At 47.1% G+C, this 23919-nt stretch overlaps 1 protein-coding gene across 5 annotated transcripts in view; it reads left to right on the top strand.

Moving 5' to 3' along the window:
* The window catches only part of BDP1 (BDP1 general transcription factor IIIB subunit), a 2223165-nt gene that overhangs the window by 1360958 nt on the left and 838288 nt on the right, over positions 1 to 23919 (top strand). For all 5 annotated transcript variants that reach the window (XM_069627521.1, XM_069627519.1, XM_069627520.1 and 2 more), the window contains 2 exons: positions 1192 to 1372; positions 2470 to 2684. In XM_069627521.1, coding sequence (XP_069483622.1) covers positions 1192 to 1372; positions 2470 to 2684 — 396 coding nt within the window. The remainder of the gene's footprint in view (positions 1 to 1191; positions 1373 to 2469; positions 2685 to 23919) is intronic.

Genomic DNA, 23919 nt, shown 5'->3' with positions numbered 1-23919 from the left:
GCTAACATAGAAACATCAGAAATGAGATCTCCATATTCACAATTTTCAAAACTTTGTACACTTATATTTATTTATAGATTTGTATAGCGCAGCCGCTGAACCGGAGTTTTAAGGGCGCTAACAAAAGAGTGACACAGGGCGTAAAAAACATTCACGGTCAGGGTCGAGCTAATGTTCCAGGGAAAATGAAGCCTCTAGGACATTCAGGGACTTAGCCACAGCCACTCCATCCGATGGCTTTGTCAAAAGATCGCTAGCCTGTGCAGTCGTCTCAGTTAATAATGGCGCCTCATTAGGAACAAGCCCCGTTCCACTTACAACCTGGGAAAAAGATTGAGGAAAGGACGTAACTGTCACAACTGTTCCAAATTAATCGATTCCTTAGTGCCAATGTTCGTCTGGACCACAGTTAGCGCTGCATTCAGTGAATCAAATATACAGGTGTCCGACCATTCTGTCTCCCATCAGGGTAGGTCTGCTATCTGGCATGTTGGAACAAAGCTTATATGCCGGGCCTGAAGCACACAAATCCTGAGCAGACAGTTTGTAAGGAATCGATGTTAGAGGCACAGCTAAAACAAGAAGAAGCTAAAAGACACGACACACGCTCCAGTAAATGCAATAGCCACTTTCGCTTTACTTTTCTTCATGTACACAAAATTCAAGAATCCGAAAGACGCTTCTCGAAACACCGTGCTTGGGCCCCAGAGGAAGGACCAGTGCTTGTGGGTGGAACAGGACAGACGGGAGCACACAGGTCCTAGAAAGCAAACTGTGTGCTAATCCGGAAGCACAAACCCCGCCGAACACTGCCAAACACTTCCGCAACACTCTGCTGTGCTGGTTTTTCCCAATTTAAATGTTCATGTTGTGAAAATGTTTAAAGAGACTGGCTCCCAAATAGCACTGTAGATGCAGCAAATGCGTATGTCCACTAGCACTGCCAAAACACTCCTGCAGCACTTCCTTATTTTGTATGTATTAATATTGTTTCTATTACTCTTCATCCAACCACTGACCTTTTTCAGTGCTTTGCACTCTAGTCTGGAACTGGCAAACATACAGCTATCATCTTATTAAATAAGGTTTCACAAAGATTGCAACAAAAGCAATGGATTAATGCATATTGACAAATGTAATTTTGTTATATTTTTCATGATCTGTCACTAAAATGAGCGCCTGATGTTGCAGTGAGCAGGAGGCTATGAAGCCTACACAGCTGACTGGGAGACTCCAGAAAACGAAGCCTAACCTGGCAAGAGCTACTGAAAGGAAAGTAGTTCCTACAGAGGAAAGGAATATTCCATCAAGCAACTTTGTCTCAGATAAGGGGACATCAGCCCTTTGCACCCGTCAGACCGATCAACTTTTGGTAACTACTTTACGTACCCATACCAGATTTTGGTTTACCTCTGTTGTTAGTTTTAAAATGAGCCATTTGTCTTCATCCACTAAACCAAGTTATAGATACATGGTTTGACATCAGTGCTGCATGTTTGTAACGCCTAACCAATTTCAGTTAATTTAACTGAAATGCATAGGTGGGGAAGGGGAGAGGTCATGTGTTCATGAAAAATGGTATAGCACAATATTGTTGAGGAGCAAAGGTTTAAGCACTCAGTTTGCTTGCTCCAAATGAAATGCTATAGACACAACATTCTGATTACAATTATTTGTCTTGTTCTTAAACCAATTGCGGCTGCCTGCAAGCGCGTCTGCTTCCCAGCACGGCTCTTCTCTGCTATTTGCACACTCTGCTGCTTGCTTATGCGTCTCCTTACCCTTCTTTCAGCTGCCGATGATTTCTGAGTTTAAATGTCCCTCGCAGCTGATTGAATGCTTGACAACTAGACCACATGTTACTCTTGGCATCGTTGTTACTCTGTATTAACTCCCCACTCCTCTTCTTCACAGTACTCAAAGCTTTCTGGGAATTGAAGTCCACAAGACTTTCACATTGTTTTAGGTTGCATAATGCAACACTTTTGTCTACATAATAATTATCGTAATCATTAGATGTTTTTTGAGGTGTTAGGTACTTGCGAAAAACCATCAAAGTTATGCTTGAGATGTTTAACAGAAGCAGGTTTTAAGTTCTTGCAACCAAAGGGTTCTGAATAATGACAACATGCCATTAGACACTCTGGAATCAGGGGGGCCTTGTCACAGAAAACAGAGGAACACTGCCTCTCTCCGGTCAGCCATCATCTCCCCCCAACAGCCATCTCCCCCTATGTGATCCACCCTCAGAATACCACCCCCATGGTCAGGATGAGGTAGCGCCTGCCTTCCCCTGGCCACATGGGAGGGGACTTTAGTCTGGGGTTTAGTGATGACTCCTCAGGATTCATCGCAGTACTTTGATGTTGTCTAGATATGTTGAGTACACCCTTCCCTACAAGAGTGACAGTAGGATTCATTTTTTTCCCAGCTTACAACAATGTTCTGAAAAGTTGTTTTGCTTTTCAGCAAATCTCCAGTCCAGATCGAGAAATACCTGCATCGCTGGATTTGTGCCAAAGGAAATCTCTTGTGGTCACCAATGAAGTGATGTCACCACAAAGAAGCAGACGTTCCAGTATTCATTCTCCGAAAAGGCCAACACAGTCTGAGTTGGGCACAGAGCAGGCCAAAGATGCTTCGTCCCCCACCACTCGTACGTCTGTAACAGATAAAACAAAGAGGTATGGTACTTTTATAATAATTTCAAACACTGAGTTCTTGCATGCTCTTCATATACTGTCTTTTTAAAGGGAGGACAAATAAGTCCTTGGCTGAAATGTGGGGGCTGTTGAATTTTGCACATGTTTTACCTTATTGCAGTCCAACAGCACAACATAAGATTTACCAATTTTTCAAATAACAGACCTATAGATTAAATTAATAGTACTTCTGTACTGTCTACATGCCATTAACCGGAAGATGCTACACTTGCCATAGGAGCAATGTTGTAGTAACAATTCAATGCTGTCCCTCTAAAAATATGCACCTCTTTGCATATTGGTTGTGCCTCTGTTTTTGGGCAAGAGGCTGCTTGTTGTTGGGCCTCATGTGTTTAAACAATTGCTGTAATAGCTGTAATGCTAACTATAGGTTTGTTAGTGCAGAATTCAATTGCTTCAAGTTTCTTATGTCTAACTTGAAGTCCCCTAAACCTTTTTCTAGCAATTCTGTTTTTTACAATTTTTATTTTTCACTTGGATTTCTAGCCAACTTCTCTGGTAACTGCTACTCATTTTTGATGTGCTGCTCTTGGTAGTCAATGTGGCTACCTTTGCATAGGGTTTTCTCCTTCGGAAAGTGTTCAAGAAATACAAAGCACTGCATTGTGCTTGGTCCAATGAATATAATATATTATTGCTACTTAGTAACCACTTAACATATTCAATGTTGTAATGTATTGTTTATTAAAGATTATTCATTTTCCATTATTACACCATTTGAGGAAATGTACGTCCTATACGTGGTTCACAAAGTGGCTATTAAGAATTTGTCCAACACTTGTATGAGTTTCTTCAGGCTGAGTATTTATTTCGGCTATACATTTCATGACACTGGATTTAATGAAATTGGAGTGACTTTGAAACCGTGAACACAAGAAAAAGAAAAAACAATTTTTCAACAAAGAGGGTAGATAAAGAAGAATGTTATTATTTTTTCATAGAACTTTGAAGATTAAAACTGTAAACTATTTACAAATAGTTCAAAGGTTGACATTTTGAATCTGTCTTTTATGAACGTTTGCTGATGTCCTAAGGGTACATCTCATATCTCGCCTTCATATTGACATCAGTCATTTACCATTTGCCATTGCCAAATGCATTATTTGCGACAGAGTGATACTGAGGTTACAAAGTTGGTATTTGTTCACTCATTAATAATTTTTAAACATGTATTGCTTGATCTAGAAGTGTCTATAAATTGTAATGCATCTTCACTTCTTGCATTGATATAGGACTGATGTGGGCATATTTGCCTTGGATTTCTGTTCAAATTTTGTGTGAAAATAGAAGGATGTTCCTGAAATTCATGTTAATTTGTAACTAGAGAATTATAAATGATCCAATGCTTTGTAATGTTGAGTAAAGATTTAACTGAAAGCTAAGATCATGAAAAGATGTTTCTTTTGAATGTAGTAGATTCCCAACTTTCCAATTCTTTACCTAAATTCGCTGTCATACTCCCTCCAACTCCTGCCCACAGAAATAAATGAAAAGGAAATAAAATGTTATTTTTGTTTTTTTCCTATTTATGTTTAATTGATACTTTTTCCAATCGTAGATTCATTTACTTTAAAATGGATGCCTAAGTTTGGTGGGGCTCATGTGAATCTGCTTGTCAAAGAAAATGTAATTATTGGGGCTTGACGAAATTCAGCTCAGCTTCTAGTTAAGAGGCTGTTTTAATGGCATTGCAACTCCCTGTTTCTGGCGTTCATCTGCTGTGCAGCAACATTTTAGACTTTCTTTCAGGACTGTGACCAAAATAAACATTTACGTCTATCCTTCGCAGTGGCTTCTGGCAGTGTTGTGCTTTTAAGTCGGTAAAATGAATACTTGCGGAGAAAACAATTTAATTGGTTCTATAGTTTGGAATCGATGGTGCACTGTACCTCAACATGGCCCTATTTCCCCTTGTCATTGTTAATAATGAATTGGTTCCTTACATTTTCATACAGTTCATAATTGTGTTGTTGTTGTTGACTCAAGTGCCTGAGTAACTATTGTTGTAATTCGATAACATGAGAAATAAATTGGGCACACCCAAAAGATTAATGTCCATATTTATGATGTATAATATTCAGTTGGTCCCTACATTTCTGGGGTAAATTTGACGTAAATAATATTGAGTTTAGGTTAGCTGGCCCTTATCCCAAGCCCAGTATTTTTAGTTGATTGTTTATAATGAAATCTATTAAGACCATGTGTGGTAGTTCAGAGCTGAAATATTCTTGTCTTCCTGTTGTCTCAAATGAATGTCTGCCTCCTTGTTTCACGGCTAATATTCCGACATTTCGATGGCATTGTATTTCTTTCCTAAATATTCAGCTGTCCAATGAGCCAGTGGGTGTTGTCCAGTGTTCCGTAGGATCACCCCCGCCAGCCAGAGCTCTGAGCTTAACCCACCTGGCCTAGCTAAGGGTGTAAGGTCTATCATTCTGATATGCCACAGCAAAGCTATCAACCACTGATTTACAACCCAGAGGACGTCTCCCCTTGTCTTATATTCAGTGCCGATGTGTGCTCTTGCTACAATGATTTATGATTAGGTTCGGGGCAGGAGGGCGCTCATAGTGTATTTCCCTTCCCAACTCACACATTTCTATCAGTGAACAACCCTTGCACCTGATGCTGGATTCACTGGTTCTGCAACACGTCCACAATAGGACCTGTTACTCCTATTCATAGCGATAGGAAGATAAAACAAAGTCTTCATGGAGATAGGCATAATGCATCACAGAACATTTTGTTTGTTAGCATTTCATTGCACCAATGTATCAGAGTCGGGATTGATCAACATGGTATAAAAAGAAGCATTTATTAACTTATAAAAAAAATCCTTGTTACATTCTTACATTAATAACACAATGTTCTATCATATTTGTTTGCCTTAAACTACCTCCCAGCTGTTCTATTCTCACATAGAATTTAAACACATTTGTTTGGTAAATAACAAGTCTCTTCTCTGTAATCATATCAATTTACATCACTTTGCAATCACGGACCTTAACCACATAAGCCCTGTCCCACCCCATGTGGGGTTTAAATCACATTTAATTTTGACAATGAATTAAAGCCCTGTCCAATCTTATCTCTGCTAAGGAAAATCAAAGTCAACATTCACTTAGAACTGCCCTATATAAAAACATTTAAAACCTACTCTACGGTTTCCAACTAATCCAAAAGCTTAGTTCATTAAAACAACTTTATTTTATTTCAATATAAGTCATCAGAATATACAATGCAAAACACATATTCACTGCAGCGATCATAAAAAGACCAGAATTGGAGCACACGTTTCAGTCAGGCAACCCCATCGCAAAATTGCTCTAAGGTGCAGTTAAAGCAAACGCCCCCTGCACCATCTGACAGGATCTCGGCATAACACCATTGCTGCAAGACAGCCAGCCTGCTGTATGGGGGCTGTCATGACATATCTATATGGTCTATATTGGAATGTCTCTTACCATCAAATCTGCTGCCATCCGGTGGGCAGAACCTTAGCTTCTAACTTGTATAACATGATAGTGTGTTCCTTCCCCATATGTGTGATGTAGGTAAATAAAATGGAGCACTTCCCCTTTAGCAAGATGCTAATGAATGGCCCTCAAAGTCGCCCTTTGCCGTTTTAGTAAGTCTCTCTAAAGCATCCTGCTGAAATATCAATGTAGGACCCAAGTCAAGGACTCTACGTTATACTTGTTTGTGCCCTGGCTCTTGGGGAAACTGCCGTTTATCAGTTAATAGGGAGAATACAAATCAATTTCGATTTCACAGCTTACTGGTACAGTATGTACGAATATGGGGTTCTTGCACGCACATGCTTAAATCTACATATGTAACATGTATGAATGATCAAGCTATTTAAAACTGCTAAGCACTTTGCTATAATAAACAAATGAAAGATACCACTTTAAAACACTTCACACTATGTGGCTGCTTTGCAATCTGAGGGTAATAAAGGCCTCTAGGAGCATAAAAGCACTTTAAGTATACTTCTGCTGTTTGAAGTACTAGGTTGCGATTTCTAAATATGTTAGCCTAGACTGCCCTTTAAAGCATGGTTCACACTCTTGACTTTAAGGTATTCTACTAGGGTTTGTCAAGCCATTGTCCTTATATGAGGGGAATTCTGACATGAAATGGTATCTCACCTTTTGCTCCTTCTACTCTGTAGAGCAGAGTAGGTGAAATCCCATGACAGTGTCACTGGTCATGGATGCTTATGGCTATCAGGTGTTCCTATATTCTTTTTAATAGTCTGATAGTATTCCGAAACACGTTTTCTTACAGATACAAACTATTCCAAACACCACAAAATTACTGTTACAGTTAATGCATTTTGAGATTCATGCCAAATATATACATTGTTTGATATTATTACAAACACATTTGCACAGGATGCACATGCCACATTTATAAAATCCTGTAATAGGTTTGTCTAGCCAGTTACTCAAATGTTTGCCCTTCATATTTTCAAAGGGGCAGTCCAGCCCAAACTGCTAGGTCACATCCCTTCTGCACGAGACCACTAGCATCCCCAGACAAGTTTCGGTCTCATTGGGCATAATCAGTGAGGAGTAGCTTGCGTCTCTAGGCCTAGCGGGCATACCCGTCCCGCTCGGGATGACGAAGCAAAAATAGAAGTCAGTCACCTCTTTTGTTTTGCTGTAGTTACTCCGAGTGGGATGGGTTTGCCCAGATATGGGTCCCGTGCCTGTTGGGCCTTTACGACCCAAGTTGCTACTGACTGATGAGGCCCTACAAGGCCAAAACATGTCTGGGGATGCTTGTGGTCTTGTGCAGAAGGGATGTGACCAAGCAGTTTGGACTGGACTGCCCCTTTTGGGGTGGGACCAAGCCTGATTTGCATATGCTCTTTCTCCTTTTGTTGTAGCTTACAAAACAACAGGAAACTTCTTTGGGGTCTCCTTTGGATTTTCCTGGGGTTGTTCAATACGGAATTCTCACCTGTGGGTTAGATCTGATACACCTCCACTCAAGCAGGTGGTCCATTGACTCTTCCCCCATCATTTCCTATGGAGCTTTGAACCTGTTGTTTAACTCTGTATGATTGACTCGGGGGGGTACTCGCCTGCCCATGGGCATTTTACCTGGATCCACAAGAGGTTCAGTGAGCTCTCAACCAAGCATAATTTTGGTACTTATCTTTTGATTTTTAATTTAACTTTAAATCATGCTCTGCCTTTTTCCAATGGTGCTGTATATTTATCATGTGGCTAATCTGTTTAACTCTGTAAATATCTTTCCCTGAATTGTGTGACTTAGGTAACCGTTTAAAAAATCTTCTAATAATTTGGGGGTGTGAGGGTGATGACGCTAGTGAGCCCAAGCATGATGGCTGCTGGGTAACAGAGCTCCTCACCAGACAGGCCTTCTATGAATAATCTTTCCCGATTAATGGCACCACCAAGATCTATGCCATACCCCAAGGTGTAGCAGAGAATGCAGAGGAGCGGTGGGTGAAATTTAGGGCCGCGACCCAAGCGGGTTCTTTGGAAAGAAGCGCCGTTGTTTGCAGGGCCTTTAACATTGACACCGGGGCCAGGTGCCTTCCCGCACACAACCGCTGCAGGAGCCAGAGGCAGCAACCCCTCTGCAGACCTTGCAGACTGCCGGTTTGGAGGACAACTGCAGCTGGGTGATGTCCGGGGTGCTGCCATGTCCCGCTCTGCTCTTGCTGCTGCCCGCCGGGACCGGCTAAGCAGGGGGTGCGCCTTAGACTCCCGACCTGCAACTGCTGCACACCATAGTAAGCGGAGCAGGGCCGAGCAGAGGAGGCTGCAGCCCCACACAGTTGATCTTTGCTCCAGGCTGCCATTGCCAGAGGAAAATGCCCCTCCCACTCCATAACTAACTGGGATAAGCAGCGGCACCTGTAATATGAGCGCGCACAGAGACACTGCCCTGTCGGGCTGTGCTGCTGTACTGCATTATGAATGAGCCTGCAGATCAGCCCGAATGCAGCATTTAATTAATAAAAGTCTGCAATCGCCATCATAGAATATCGCTGGCCACACGCTGTCAGAGGCAGGGCATGCATGCATCCCTTGCACCTGGGTCCTGCATGCCATGTAGCGGGGCACTGCAACAGGTCTGCTCTCAACTCGCCTGCCCCTTAAACTCTATTGGTAAATAGATGGTGTGATGCCACAAATGGCAGCCCCCATTACTTCAAGTGCCGCTGCCAAGCTCCCCTACCTGCTGATAACCACAAGTAAGGCACTGACCCGCATGATGTGGTGGGGCAGACGAGAAAACCTATGAGAATGTTTTGCTCCCACCGAGTCGCTGCACAGATCTGCATGGCCCTGCCATGAAGGAGTGGTCTGCTTTATGGGCTCGCACCTCACAGGGGTCTGACATTAGTCGCACTGTCACCCTCTTCTGCCTACAGAACTAACTGCATGCATGTAGGGCGCCCTCCACGCAGGGGGGCACTCAATGCCCTGAAACGTACTATTAGGCACGCCACAACTGCTACAGCAACTGCTTGTGATGGGCGATTGTGGATCCCTCCCACCTCATGACACTGGAGCCCGTGGATGCTGGCGCCTACTCCGCCTCAGGCTTGCAACTGGTTGTTCACATTTGAGGGGAATGTAACTCTGCGGCCTCATTAAAGTATCACGCACATGCAGCACAAAGCCCGGGGTACCCTGCCTCTGGAGGCTCTTTATCTGACCGCTAAACTGGACTGCTTACTGCTGCATGATCTGGGAGCATAGGGTTATGCAACAAGTGCTGAAAGATCCTGAATCCGATAGTGGGGACGACAACAACCCCACCTGAACCCCGCTCTGCAGACCCACCAGACGCCCAGAAAAAATATTTCTGATGTTTGTTAATCTGCCTAGAATCACATGCTGTGCATAGGTCCGACATCCAGTGGTCACTGCGGAGTATTGCATTTTGTTTTTCGTAGTCGAAAAGGGGACGTCGACAAGGCGTATCTGTAACACTATCCCTATAGTGACGTGCATTGTACCCACAATCCCTCACGCGTCGAGGTCCCTCAGATTGTTTTTTTCCGCCCAGTTTCTGGTCGCCTTTCGCGGAGCTCCTAGAGAGACATTGCTAATACTTGCCACGGACCTCGGTCCTTTGTTATACTTAATATATTATTAATGATCCCTCCCCTCGACATTAGCTGTGAAGCTGTTTCTCCGCCAAACAGATTTTCGACGGAGAGGAAGAGCGGAGGAGATCCTTCGGCGCTGCCGAACACGTGGCCTGGCCTCGACGGCCAACATACAGTAGGGAGAGTGGGGGTTCGAACTTTTATCTTCTCTTTGAGAATGTCTTTCTTTCTCCCCTTTCTTTCCCTTGGGGTTGTTATCGCCAGCTATTATTGCCTCAGCTATGGAGAGGACACCTTTTAAGTTCTGCCCACGCTGCAGGGGCAAATATACTTGGAAGGATAAGCACAAGCTCTGTAATCGTTGCTTGCCCCTCGATCACAAAGAGGACAGCTGCGCAGCCTGCAAGCTCTTGAAACCTAGAACCCTTAAAGAACGAAGGGTTAAAAGGTGGGCGGACTACGCGATGTCGAAGTCAGTTTCCTCACCCGCTGCCGCTGTTACTGAAAGTGACGAGGAGGGCGATAACTCGACGTCCGTTACGGAAGTCATGAACCCCCAGAAGGAGCGTTCCCGCTCCTCGACGTCCGTCCCCGGCCCCGACGGGCTCGGCTCACGCCCTGCTTATGGGGATGAACACCCCGGCGACAAGGACGCACATAAACCCCATAAGGCTAAACATACAACCCACGGCTCTTCTTCGTCGAGAACGAAGGATCCATCAGCGCCGAAAGGGACGCAGGGCACTCCGGCGTCTACCGCAGACCGTAAAGGTCTCAAGCCCCACCCGCAAACGCAGCCGCGACCAGCGATTGGGCTTTCATCTAACACGGGCGCTACCCCAAAAACATCCGACGTAACGCTCCATAGAGCGGCCGTCGAGGTACAACGCGCAACGCACACAACGTCGACACCAGAGCCCTCGACTGACAAACTCGTTGTCGAGAGCCTAGCGAGAATTGTCTCCGAAGACAAACGTGCGCGGACGACGAAACAAACGTCGAATACCGCGACGAAAAAGCACAAAGGTAGCCAAGAACTGCCCCTTTCATCGAAGGACGCTTCTGAACTACCGGAGGGCTTTTCAGAAGGAGACGGTAACCTCTCGTCGACGTTGTGGGAGCGTTCGAAGCGGTTCGAAGGTGAAAACACAGATTTCCCCCCTCTAGACTATTCAGGGGTACCCCATGAGACCCTTGAAAGACTCCATTCTTGCATGGAGAAAATGGAAAGGTTTCTAGGAAACCAAGACCCACCCACTCACAAAAGACAGAGAGAATGGCCCCAGGATGACCCTAGAGTCAAGATTCCTAGGCTGGTTCCCCCTTCCACAGATGTATATGACCTCACTGAGGAGGAGCAATACCTTCAGGAAGATGAGGAGTGTTTGGGTGGGCAAGAAGAAGAACTTGAGGAAGAGGGGTTCGAAGAAGATCCTTACACTAATTTCGAGGAGGATACAGCTACATTGCAGCCCTGGCAATCCCCGTCAGTGCAGCCGTGGCAATCCCCATCAGTGCACTCAGACCCTGATGCCTTTCACCCTTCTCCTCTCAAGGATTCACATATTGGGAACTCCTCTCCCATAGATGACCAACCTTCCCTCAATGCACTATTGCGCAAGGCAGCAGCGCATTTTGAGCTTGACACAGGGGAAGCTCTTCCAGACATAGACTTTGTAGAAAGAGTTATTAAAGAAAAAGCCCCTGTTAGCCAGTCTATTCCACTCCTGGCTTCTATTAAGAGAAGAATTTCTCCTTCCCTTTCTAATCCAGCTTTAGTAAGAGGGGTCAACCCTAGAATAGAAAAGCTCTTCAGCCCTTCATCCTCTAACCCTTTATACATCAGAGGACACTCTATTCCGGACTCCCTTGTAGTTACCAACACAAGGAAAAGAGCAGGGGTACCACTATCCACTAGTGAAGCACCACCTGACAAAGAAGGCAAGAAGCTGTACGCACTTGGGAAGAGAATCACGACCTCCGCCGCCTTCTCTACTAGAATTGCTAATAACAACTCCCTATTAGCTAGCTACGCAGATGCACAGTGGAGCAAGCTGCGCAGCGAGGCAGAGGACGCACCTGAACCCCTGCGGTCACGTCTGCTAACTGTAATATCAGAGGGAACACTTGTAAACCAGGGCATCGTTAAGAACTCCCTAGATGCCGCTGAGACTGCTGGCCGATCCCTGGTTCAGGGAATACTTCTCAAACGACACGTTTGGCTACGCAATTCAGGTTTTAAACCCGAAACCCAAGCCTCCCTCATAAATAAACCCATAGAACAGACGCATCTGTTTGGGAAGGCAGTTGATGAGGCACTAGAACATGCTAAGAAAGAGTTTGATACCATCAAGACTCTTGATCAAATATCTAGACCCCCTAACAGGCCCTCGCCTGCTATGGTAATAAACGCTCCTTTCGTGGCCAAAGACAGCAGCAAAACCAACAACAATGTTACTCTGCTACCAACTGGCCCTCTAACCAGGGTAACACCCAGTTCAGTCAAAGAGGCCAACGGCGTGGCAGAGGAAGAGGTCATGGCTCCAGCCCCAGAGGTTCCACGCCCAATACCAGCAAATGACCCGAAGATTCGGGTCCCCTCCCATGCATCACCGGTCGGGGGCCGGCTAACATCGTTCCTATCAGCATGGGAGGGAATACCGTCAGACCGATGGGTATTATCAACCATAACCCACGGATACTGCATAGAATTCAACGGTTACCCGAAGTACAAACCCCCACGAAACCAACGCAGATCACCGGAGCACCTCACCAATCTTTTACAAGAAGTAAAAGAACTGCTGAAAAAAGAAGCAATAGAACCTGTCCCCCTATCTCAGGTAACAGAAGGTATTTATTCAGTGTACTTCCTTGTACCCAAAAAGGACTTAACCATGCGCCCTGTATTAGATCTGCGCCCAGCGAACTACTTTGTCAAACCACAGAAGTTCCGTATGGTGAAATTGCAGGAAGTAATCCCACTGTTATCACAGGGGGATTACATGACAACGCTAGACATGAAAGATGCATACTTTCATATTTTAATGTTGCCAGCACACAGAAAATACCTCAGGTTCAAGATAGAGAACAAACACTACCAATTCAGAGTACTACCCTTCGGGATAGCTTCTGCTCCAAGAGTATTCACAAAGGTACTGGCAGTAGCAGCGGCCCACCTGCGAAGGCTATCCATCCCAATATACCCTTACCTCGACGACTGGCTCATAACCGGGGATTCTTACGAAACATGCTTCTCCAATACCCAAAAGACCGTAAACCTTTTGTACCAACTGGGCTTCTCCATCAACGAAAAGAAGTCCAGCTTAGAACCCAGCCAAACCAAACAATTTTTAGGGGCTCTAATTCAAACAAAGGACGGCCTCGTCTTTCCCTCCAACGAGAGGGTCCAAAACATGCTGTTTCAGATCCCCCATTATGTAACAGGTCGGGAAGTGACGGTACGCAAAGCTATGCGCTTGCTAGGGATGATGGCGTCATGTATTTATTTGGTACCTCACGCGCGTCTGCGCATGCGCCCAATGCAGGAGTGGCTCAACAGCCAGTGGTGTCAGGCCAGCGGACAATGGGACGATCTAGTGGTGGTCTCACAGGCCTTAGTACTTTCGCTGAGGTGGTGGACAAAAGAAAACCTGCTAATAGGGAAGACTTTTGCCACACCCGCGGTAGAAGCCACTCTAACCACAGACGCATCCCTCACAGGATGGGGGGGCTCACCTATCCCATCAGACTGCTCACGGAGCGTGGACTCCGAGCTTAGCATCCAAACATATAAACCTGCTGGAACTTCTAGCAGTGTTCAAGGCACTGAAAGCCTTTCAGAAACACCTGCAAGGAAAGACAGTGATGGTCCTCACAGACAGCACCACAGCCATGTACTACCTCAACAAACAAGGGGGCACTCACTCTCCAGGACTGTCCAAACTGTCCCAGAATATATGGAAGTGGGCTCTCAGACACAACATGTTTCTACTATCGCAACATGTACCAGGGGAACTCAATCTGCTAGCAGACAAACTCAGCAGAGACTTCCCACTGCCCGAAGAGTACGAATGGCAATTGCACGAAAACATCGTCTTAGACGTCTTCACGCAATGGGGTTTTCCAGAAATAGACCTGTTCGCAACTATGGAAAACTCACAATGCCAAAGTTACGCCTCCAGGTACCCCCAGAACCAATCCAAGGGGAACGGTCTGTCGATTCAATGGTCAGGGAAATTTGTTTACGCCTTTCCCCCGACTCCCCTTCTCAACAAAGTGGTGCACAAGATGCACCAGGAGCAAGTTACCATGATACTAGTGGCCCCAATGTGGGCCCGGCAACCTTGGTTCGCTCACTTGATGGAGATGTCCCTATCTCCCCCAGTGAAACTTCCCTGCCCATACAACATGCTGTCACAAGACAAGGGCAAGACACTGCACCCATGCCCTCAGACCATGAACTTAGCAGCCTGGCTCCTGAGATCGTAGAATTTGGCCATTTACAACTCCCTCAGAGATGTATGGACATCCTCAGGGAAGCCAGAAAACCAAATACTCGCCACTGCTATGCTAGCAAATGGAAAAGATTTGTCATCTGGTGTACAAATAGGAGCATCAACCCAATTGACTGCTCTCCTACTGACATTGTCCTATACTTGACCCATTTACTGGATTCAGGTCTAGTGTTCAATTCTATTAAAGTCCACCTAGCGGCACTTTCTGCATACACCACTTCCCAACTTAAAGTGTCGTGGTGGAAGATACCAGTTATCAAAGCCTTCATGGAAGGGGTAAAAAGAATACACCCTCCAATAGCTAACCCAGCTCCCGGATGGGACTTAAATGTGGTACTTTCTAGACTCATGGGCCCCCCTTTCGAACCCATGCACAAGGCAACTCTTAAAGACCTCACTCTTAAGACTGCTTTCCTAATAGCTATCACCTCCATTAGGAGAGTAAGTGAACTACAGGCTCTTTCTGTACTAGACCCCTTCGTAACAGTTCACAAAGATAAAGTGGTTCTACGCACACACCCAAGGTTTGCACCAAAATTCATCTAAAAATTTCATGTAAACCAGTCTATAGAACTACCAACGTTCTTTCAAAACCCTTCCAGCTTGGGAGAAAAAAGTCTGCATACACTAGATGTACGCAGAGCAGTCATGTTCTACATGGAAAGAACCAGACCACTGAGAAAGACTAATCAGTTCTTTGTCTCTGTGGCAGCAGGAAGAGAAGGAGATGCAGTTTCAAAGTCCACTATATCTAGATGGATTGTTCTATGCATCACTCTCTGTTACACTCTTGCTAAGAGAGAACTACCCTTCAAGCCAAGAGCACATTCCACTCGAGGCACTGGGGCTTCCATAGCATTCATTGCAAATGTTCCCCTTGAGTCCATCTGCAAAGCGGCTACCTGGAGTTCTGTGCACACCTTTACAAAACACTACTGTCTAGATACACACTCTAGATCTGACTCCCAGGTGGGACAGGCAGTATTAAGACATCTTTTCTCTACTGTTCCTTCTCATAACCCACCGCCAACTCCGGGTACTGCTCGCTAGTCTATGCACAGCATGTGATTCTAAGCAGATTAACAAACATCAGAAGACAATGCATTACTTACCGTAAAAGCATTTCTGATGGTTGTATCTGCTTAGATTCACATGCGCTCACCCTTCCTCCCCGCTCGGATGGAAGGAACATAGACACCCTTTTTATATATTCTCTCTTTTCTGTACTCACTCACGTCTAGAAGGCTCCCTCAGGGCAGAAAAATACAAACAGAGGGACCTCCACGCGTGAGGGATTGTGGGTACAATGCACGTCACTATAGGGATAGTGTTACAGACACGCCTTGTCGACGTCCCCTTTTCGACTACGAAAAACAAAATGCAATACTCCGCAGTGACCACTGGATGTCGGACCTATGCACAGCATGTGAATCTAAGCAGATACAACCATCAGAAATGCTTTTACGGTAAGTAATGCATTGTCATATCCAGACACAGCTACAGGCAATAATGGGGGAAATTAAGCTTATTGAAACTAACGCTGCTGTCCTGGACATCAAGAGAGAGATGCAAGGTATCACACATGAATGAAGGCCCAGGATGACAGAATTGCGGGTAATGAACAGAGGATCAGCACACTGGAAGACAACTACGACACAGCTGATACCGATCTGAATGGACTCATCTGGGAATTACAATGCCTGGGGCCAAGCTAGAAGACCAAGAGAATAGGTCTCGGCACATTGATCTGCGTCTGGTGGGACTCCTAGAGAATGCTGAAGGGGAATGATCTCGAGGGCTAAGTTTATGGCCTGCATCAGGACGCGCTCCACCTTGATAATCTATGATCCCATATCATAGAGAGGGTCCACAGAGCCCCCATCCCGCCACCTGGCGAGCTCCCACGCACCATCACAATACGCCTATTGAATTTCCAGTGCACGCTGTCCATACTCAAAGCCGATCGAGAGGCTGGGCCTATAAGACAGGATGATGGCACAGTGCGTACCTTCAATGACTACTCTGTAGAGGTATCTAAACGCAGGCGGACCTTTAATCCACTGTTCGAAGCCTTAAAGGGGTCAGAGCATAATCACTACTTCAATTTCCCAGTGTTGTGGTCTATTCAACTGAATCAGAATTGGTATTCCTTCAAGGACCTTGAGGAGGCATGGCGCTTTTAAAAAACTGTGGGACATTGTCACCTCGGGGTATGCCCCAATCGAGGAGAGACCCGCTCAGGGAGAAGCATTGCATCCTATACCTCGCACACAGCGGCAGACAAGATCTTGGGATGGTTGGGGGAAAAGGCGGGCAGAAAGCTGCATGGACTGGACCGACGACAACAAAACTCCCCAAAATGAAGAGCAAATGATTGCGGATGATACCCGTATATGAACACGATGGACTTCCCGAGTGTGTGTGAACCTTGACATGCCAACAACAGGCTCCAGTCGCTATGTTGCTGCTTAGAAGAGGGCCTTTAGCTAACCTGATGTATCATGCATGCTTGATGTCACAATTTGGTAGGATTGGACCATAGGGAAGAGTCGCTATGTAGAGCCTGTCACCCGAGGGATATCTGAGGTTCCTGTATAATTGTATCTGCGCTCATGTGCTTTTCAGGTAACATAACCTGCACTTCTCGACAGGGAAGACAGGCATGCAAGGTTGGGGGTGTGGGCTGTGGGACCCAGCCTGCCTACAATCCTGCAATGGCTTTAATTATGGCAAAAGTTATATTGGAGACCCGTTTCTTGTCTCCAATGGTAGGTAGTTGGGTTGGTTGGTGGGGGTAGGGGATTGTTCAAATGTCACTTGTCAATATTTGGCACAGACAACTACATTTGAGCCTGCACATGTTCTCAAAGGGGGTTCAAATAAAGTGGTATCGCCCTACTGCTACCATGGTCCCGGCTATGTTCATGCTCCAGTCACTTATAGATGACAGCACTTGCTTGCATTTCCCTTAGCGTTCAGGGGCTGCTTAAGATGATGTGTGACTTGCATGGGGACATCATATTCCTCTGGGAAACCCACCTGGATGCTGCTGAATTGGTGAAACTATGCTGGGGATGGGTGGGGGTGGCTGCTCATTTCCCCTCGCATGGTAAAAGTGGAGGTGACCATTTTTGTCCACCAGTGGGTCCCCCTTACGATTCTTGCTACAGAGTCGGACAGGGAAGGGCGCTATGTACTCATGCATGGCATTTTACAAAACCAGCGCATCACCCTCATATACATTTACAGCCCTATGACCGATGTCCCTGGGTTCTTCACGCATCTATTTGCCATATATGTGCTGTTCCTGGGTCGCCTACTGCTTGTGGGCAGAGATTTAAATGTGTCACTGCAATCTGATGTTGATCGCTTTAAACCTGTGCAATCACAGGTGGGATCTACCCCGAAAAAGTGTGTGCCCGCCAGTCCCTGATGAGAGATCTTATGTTGGTGTATGTGTGGAGGTACTTGCATGAACACATCAAAGACTATACATATTATTCAAACCACCATCAATGTTCTTCTCTGCTGGACATCTGGCTACTCCCATGTACTGTGCATTACATGGTGGAAACCTGCTCAATTCTCCCCATGGCACTTTTAAGACCAAACCCCGTCCCGCTGTGCCTAACCCTGCCAGACACGCCCAACAAAACTCCCATGTGGAGGATGAACCTCATGGCACTATAATACCCTGACATGATTGACCTGCTGACACAGTATGTGGGCTCCTTCTGGAGGATCTAGTTGATGGTTTTAAAACACTCAGATGCTGGGATCCCTGCAAGGCTTTTCTAAGGGGAAAATTCATTTCCTGATGGGCGTACAAGAAAAAACTTGGGGCTGAACGGGAATCCAAGCTGACAGTGGATTTAAATGCTGCATAACGCATACACAAAGTCGATAGACACACCCGGACATATGCCCAGATAACCAAACTGCGGGCTTAGATAGCGCATATCACTACAATCAGGGCTCAGAAGGCCTTCTCCAAATGGGCACTAGACTTATAAGCATGCTCGCACTCGCCCTAAGGGGAAGCAGCGGGTCAACTGATTGCTTTAATTTGGGGAACTGATGGCGGGTTGCTCATGGGGGATAAGGCCACAAATGATACATTTGCTGCATTCTACCAGGACCTTTATGCTACCCCACCCATAAGGGACATGACCCACATCACAAAATTCCTTAGTGAAGTTACCCTCCCATCGCTCGCCCCTGCTGAACTTGGTCTCTTGAATGCGCCCTTAGAGGATGAGGAGATCCTAAGAGCCATCTGGGGTTTGAACTCGGGGAAGGCAGCCGGCTGGGTGGCCTACCTATAGATTTTCATAAGCTAATGATGGAGGAACTCGTGCCACGCATGGGTCAGATGTTTAGGGAAGACCTGGAGGTGAACCAACTCTCAGCATCCTTAATGAAAGCCAATATCGTTGTTTTCCATAAAAAGGGACACAACCCTACAGTCTTAGGCTTCTACCGCCTGATGTCCCTTATAAATGCCGATGCAAAGCGATTTTGGGAAGGCTCGTGAGGCTACTTCCCAGACTTATCCACCAAGACCAAACAGGATTTATTATGCATAGACACTCCTCGGATAATCTTTGGTGCTTCCTACATGTTTTGGAAGGGGTGGCTCAGCCCGACGAGGTGGTCCTATCACTTGATGCCGAGAAGACATTTGACATTGTGCACTGGGACTAAATGTTCGAGATGCTGAGGAAATTCGGCTTCTCAGGATACTTTCTCCAAATGGTGCTGCTCCTTTATAGGGCACCTTGCGTCTCGCTGGTTACAAACGGCTTGACATCAGAACTTTTCCCTTTACACACTGGGACTCGGTAGCGCTGCCTGCTCTCACCCCTGCTCTATGCCCTGCCGCTTTAGCCGCTAAGAGGAGGGAACGGATGGTCTGGCATAGTCAAGGGGCCAGAGGAGCATACAATATCACTTCATGCCGTTGATATATTGCTTTATATCAGCCAAAGCAATAGGTCTCTCCCACGTATCTCAAATATTTTGCGCAACTACGGACTTGTGGCCGGTTACAGCTTCAATTGGGACAAGTCAGAGGCTATGCCATTGCACTTAGACATTCCATGAGATGCGGGAGGGGGGTCACCCCATTCAAACTGCAACTACAGTCCATAAAATATCTTGGGGTATAGATCAACCCTTTGCTTTCAACGCTCGCTGACTTAAATTACACACCAGTGCTAGATGAGATTCAACGGGACATGACTTCATGGGACCTATTCCCACTCTCCCACTCTCCCTTACTGGGAGAATTATTGCCATTAAGATGAATTCAATGCCCAAACTGGTCTACCTTGCATTTTTTCTGCCTATGCCACCCTCCAGAGTGTAGTTTGCCGAATTTGGTCGCCAGGTATCGAAATTCATATGGAGAGGCAAAATGGCGTGGCTTAATAAACGCAATCTACAGGCCACGAAACCGGGCGGTGGCCTGGCACTCACAGATTACATGGCGGTCCAGATAGATTGGGCTAAGAGATGGCTCAATGCAGAAGACACCACTAGCTGGCGCACTATTGAAATCCAGGCGTTCCACCCCCTCACACCACAATCTAGTCTAGCGATACCCCCACGTTGCTGACCAAGGCCTCTTACACGGCACCCCACATTAGCACAGTGGCATAGGATGCGTAGAATCATCTGCACTAATATACGATCAGCCCCAAAGTGGAGTTCACTTCGCGCTCTGCTCACATACCCCACCATAGAATGACTACACGTGCAACAGCAGGCCCGCTGGGGCGATGGTGGGTTAATGGACCTCTTTGAGGATAATACCACTCTTTTACTGAACCTAGGAGCAGAATGGGGATGGCGGATCGTGATTGGTTACAAGATCAGGCCCTTCACTCTATCATTGCTACACACCGCCAGAGATTCCAGGATAGCGGAACTGTCACTTTGAAAAGGGAGATGAGATCTCAGAGTACCCCAGGCTTAAAACTATTTATAACCTCAACACACACAAATATAAAAGAAATCTGACCCTGGGGGGACATGAGGAGAGAGGACCTTGGGTAGACATAACAGTGGGGGACATATGATTTCTTCTCTTTGGTCAGTCAAGTGTCTTGCAATCTCCGGCAAAGAGAGATCTAATTGAAAATTATACTAGGGACTACTTTTTTAATTTTTTTACATTCATAAAGCACACAAGTTGGCCCTGGGGCATCGTGGCGCTGTTACAATAAGGCTTATGTAGTTGCATGAGAACACATGACGGACTGAAAGTGTTGTTGGGTACAGTGAAATAGGTACAGGAAAGTACAAGGTTATATTGATATTTACATGGTGGGCAGCTTTAATTCTCAGGGTACCAAGGTTCCAGAGGAACCAGCTATAACTTGCACTTTCCTAGGATGGATGAAGGTGTGGGCTTGGTGTAGCGGGGTGAGCTAGTTGAAGAGCTTAGTTTTGAGTGATTTGCGGAAGGCTCAGTGGGAGGTCTCATTCCTTAGGGTTGTGGGCAGGGCATTCCAATGTTTCGACTCTAGAAATAGGAAGCTCGAGCATCCAGCTTTGGCTCTCTTGAAGGTAGGGACGTTAAGCTGATTGGAGTGGTGTGATCGCTTAGATCTGGAGGAAGTAGCTCAGACTATTTTCTTTCTGAGAAGTACGAGGGAGCTGTGAGTGATGAGCACTTGTGGGTTATAGCTAGGGTCTTGAAGAGTATACACTTTTTGACTGGGAACCAGTGGGCCTCACGGCTTGCGTGGGAGATGTTTTCCCTTTTGGGAATGCTTAGAGCTGCTCTGAGGGCATTATTTAGAATGATTTGTAGCCTGTTGAGGTTTTAGGGCGAGGTGCCCTCAAACAGGATGTTACAATAGTCCAGTTTGGCCCCAATGGTAGCTCTGGCTATGGAGAGTCAGTTTCTAGTGGATAGGTAGGGTTTGACAGCATTGATGATTTTGGTCGTGAGTGCAGCCGAGGATGCAATGGTCCTCGCTTGGTGCGTCATGGAGAGGGAGGAGTCGATGTATACCCCCATGGTTTTGACTGCTTGTGAGACAGTGATTTGGGTGTTATCTATGTTGAAGGTGCTGTATTGATTACCGTTGAAGCACAGTCCATTAGCCGCCATCCAGGCTTGGATGGTGCCATATGTTTTGCAGTGTTTTGAGGGGATTGGGTCCTCCGTATTCCATATCTATGACGGTAATCACCACAGCTGTGCTGCTTCAGAAAATCTTTCGGTGTCTGCGTCCTGCATCGATGACGTTGATGCGCTGTCCTCGAGGGCCTCCGTCGAGCCGACTTCACCGGATGTTATAAGTAGGATGCACAACGCCCGTAGCCTCAGTTCCGTTTTTTCCACGAACGTGTTCTCTTCGGAGATCTCGGCGCGCCTCGGTTCTACTGAATCCTGGTCTTTCGGTTCTTCGAACCGGTTTCTTCCTTGCAATATTGTATGATGTCTTTGGCTTCTTCCACCCCGCGGTCCAGTTTTAAGAAGTGTCGGGTGTGCGGGCCCAATATGTCGCTGACGGACACGCACACCGCTTGCCTCTAGTGCCTCGGGGAGGACCACTATACGGATGACTGTGTCGACTGCCAATCGCTCACATCGAAGGCCTTGCGGGAGCGTAAGAAGAAGCTGTCGGTTGGTAAGGTAGCCAAGCCCCGGAAGTCGCGTTGCACTGGTCTTTCAACAGATGATTCGAGGGGCGACTCTCCGCATCGTCGTTGTGAGTCCGGGGGTTCTCGGTCTGGGAGTCGGTCCCGCCATTCCGCTGCCTCGTCGAGGTACTGCAGGAAGCACCGTCACAGGTCGCCTTCCTCGTCCGAGGACTACACCCGTCGGCGGGTTGCTTGTCCCAACGAGCATTCCACTCCTGAGGAATGGGAATCCTTCTGAAAGGAGATGTTGGCGATTTTCCAATCGCAGGGCTCTGGTCTGTCCGCACCGTCGAAAGACGCCGGCCGTGACTGTTCTAGAGCCGCTGCTCGTACACCTTCGGGCTCGATGGCCTCGAGACCGCGAGAACCTGTGAAGTCTTCGAAGAAGACATGGATGCCTGCAGCGCCGAGGTCGTCGACGGACTCTGCTCCGAGGAAGTCGTCGACGCCATCGGCGCCCAGGCTGTCGAGAGACCCGTTCGGGGCTCCGCCCTCGAGGCTTGCGTCGACGCTGTCAAAGCTGTCGGCGCTGCCCTCAACGCCAATTCCGTCGATGCATTTCGAGGCAGCGTTGTCGGGGGTACCCTGTGGCACGGTGGAACCCCCCAGAAAGGCTCAGGCCAAGGCTAAACATGTCTTTGTTCCTTTTTCTGTACCCTCCTTCCAGCCTCTGGATTATATTTCTGAGGTGGATGAGGGGTCTGAGGAAAGTGAGGTTCCTGCAAAGGTTCCTGATGACCTCCTTTCTGGTCATAGCCAACTTGAGGACCTGCGTCAGTCGTTGCACGACGCCAGTGGTCTAGACACCTCTCCGGAGGTGGAGTTTGGTAGGCCTGAGCCTGGCACGCATGCCGCGTCCTCATACCGGTGCCTGATGTCGAGGGTCACGGATTACCTGGGGTGGTCGGCCCTCCCATGGGATTTTCAGCAGGATGCCCTGACTGATATCCTCGACCAAGGTCCACCAACTGACCCGGTGCTGCCATTCCATATGGCCTTGCAGAGAAGGGTGGCTGCGGCTTGGACTTCTCCAGAGAGTCTCCCGGCAGTGAGCAAGTCCTTGCCGAAGAAATATCGGCCAGCCAGTGGCGACCCCTGCTACTTGACCACGCACCCCACTCCGGAGAGTTTGGTGGTGCAGGCGGCTATGGCCCCCGCAAAGCAGGCGTCGTACCCTACCATCCCTCCTGATGGGGACGACAAACGTTTTGATGGCTGGGCGAAGGTGTTTTCTTCTGGGGGTATGGCGCTTCAGGCTGCCAACTCAGTTTGTGCCTTGTCTCGTTTCACGCACACCATGTGGAACTGTATTTCCTTAGCGGCTGATCATATTCCCGAAGGGGAGGGACGGGATGGTTTTCTTGCTATCGTGCAGGATGGCAAGGATGCCATGTGTGAATCCGTTCAGTCGGGTCTGGACATGGTTGATTGCGTCAGCCGGTCCATGGCGGCGAGCACCGTAATACGCAGGTTTGCGTGGTTGAGGAAGTCGGGGTTTGGTCCTGATGTGCAAGCCCGGCTCCTCAACATGCCCTTTGATGGTGAACATGTTTTTGGCAGCAAGGCTGATGAGAGCCTTGAGAGGTTGCAGACCTCCAAAACTGCAGCAAAGTCTTTGGGCGTTGCAGTTAAGCCAACCTCACCTTTTCATCCTAGGGGACAGCAATGCAGGGGAGGTTCCTTTCGGTATTACTCATCCTTTAATAAATCGAGTGGAGCTGCAAGTCAAAGGGGCCAACGTAGGAGTGCCAGAAGTGGAAAACAGGGTACTCGAGGTGCCAAGGCTGCTCGGGCAGTTGCCTCTTTGCCCTCAGGCACTGCCGCAGCCGCTTCAGCTCAGTCATGAGGCCATGCCCCATGGTTCGCCGGTTGGGGAAAGGCTGGCACAGCATCTTGTAGAGTGGCGTGCCATTACTTCAGATGTGTG

This window comes from Ambystoma mexicanum, chromosome 6p (assembly GCF_040938575.1).
Source record: "Ambystoma mexicanum isolate Mex_15411 chromosome 6p, UKY_AmexF1_1, whole genome shotgun sequence".
In the NCBI taxonomy this organism is placed as follows: domain Eukaryota; kingdom Metazoa; phylum Chordata; class Amphibia; order Caudata; family Ambystomatidae; genus Ambystoma; species Ambystoma mexicanum.
The sequence above is the reverse complement of the archived record's forward strand: the minus strand, read 5'-3'. Positions and strand labels throughout refer to the sequence as shown.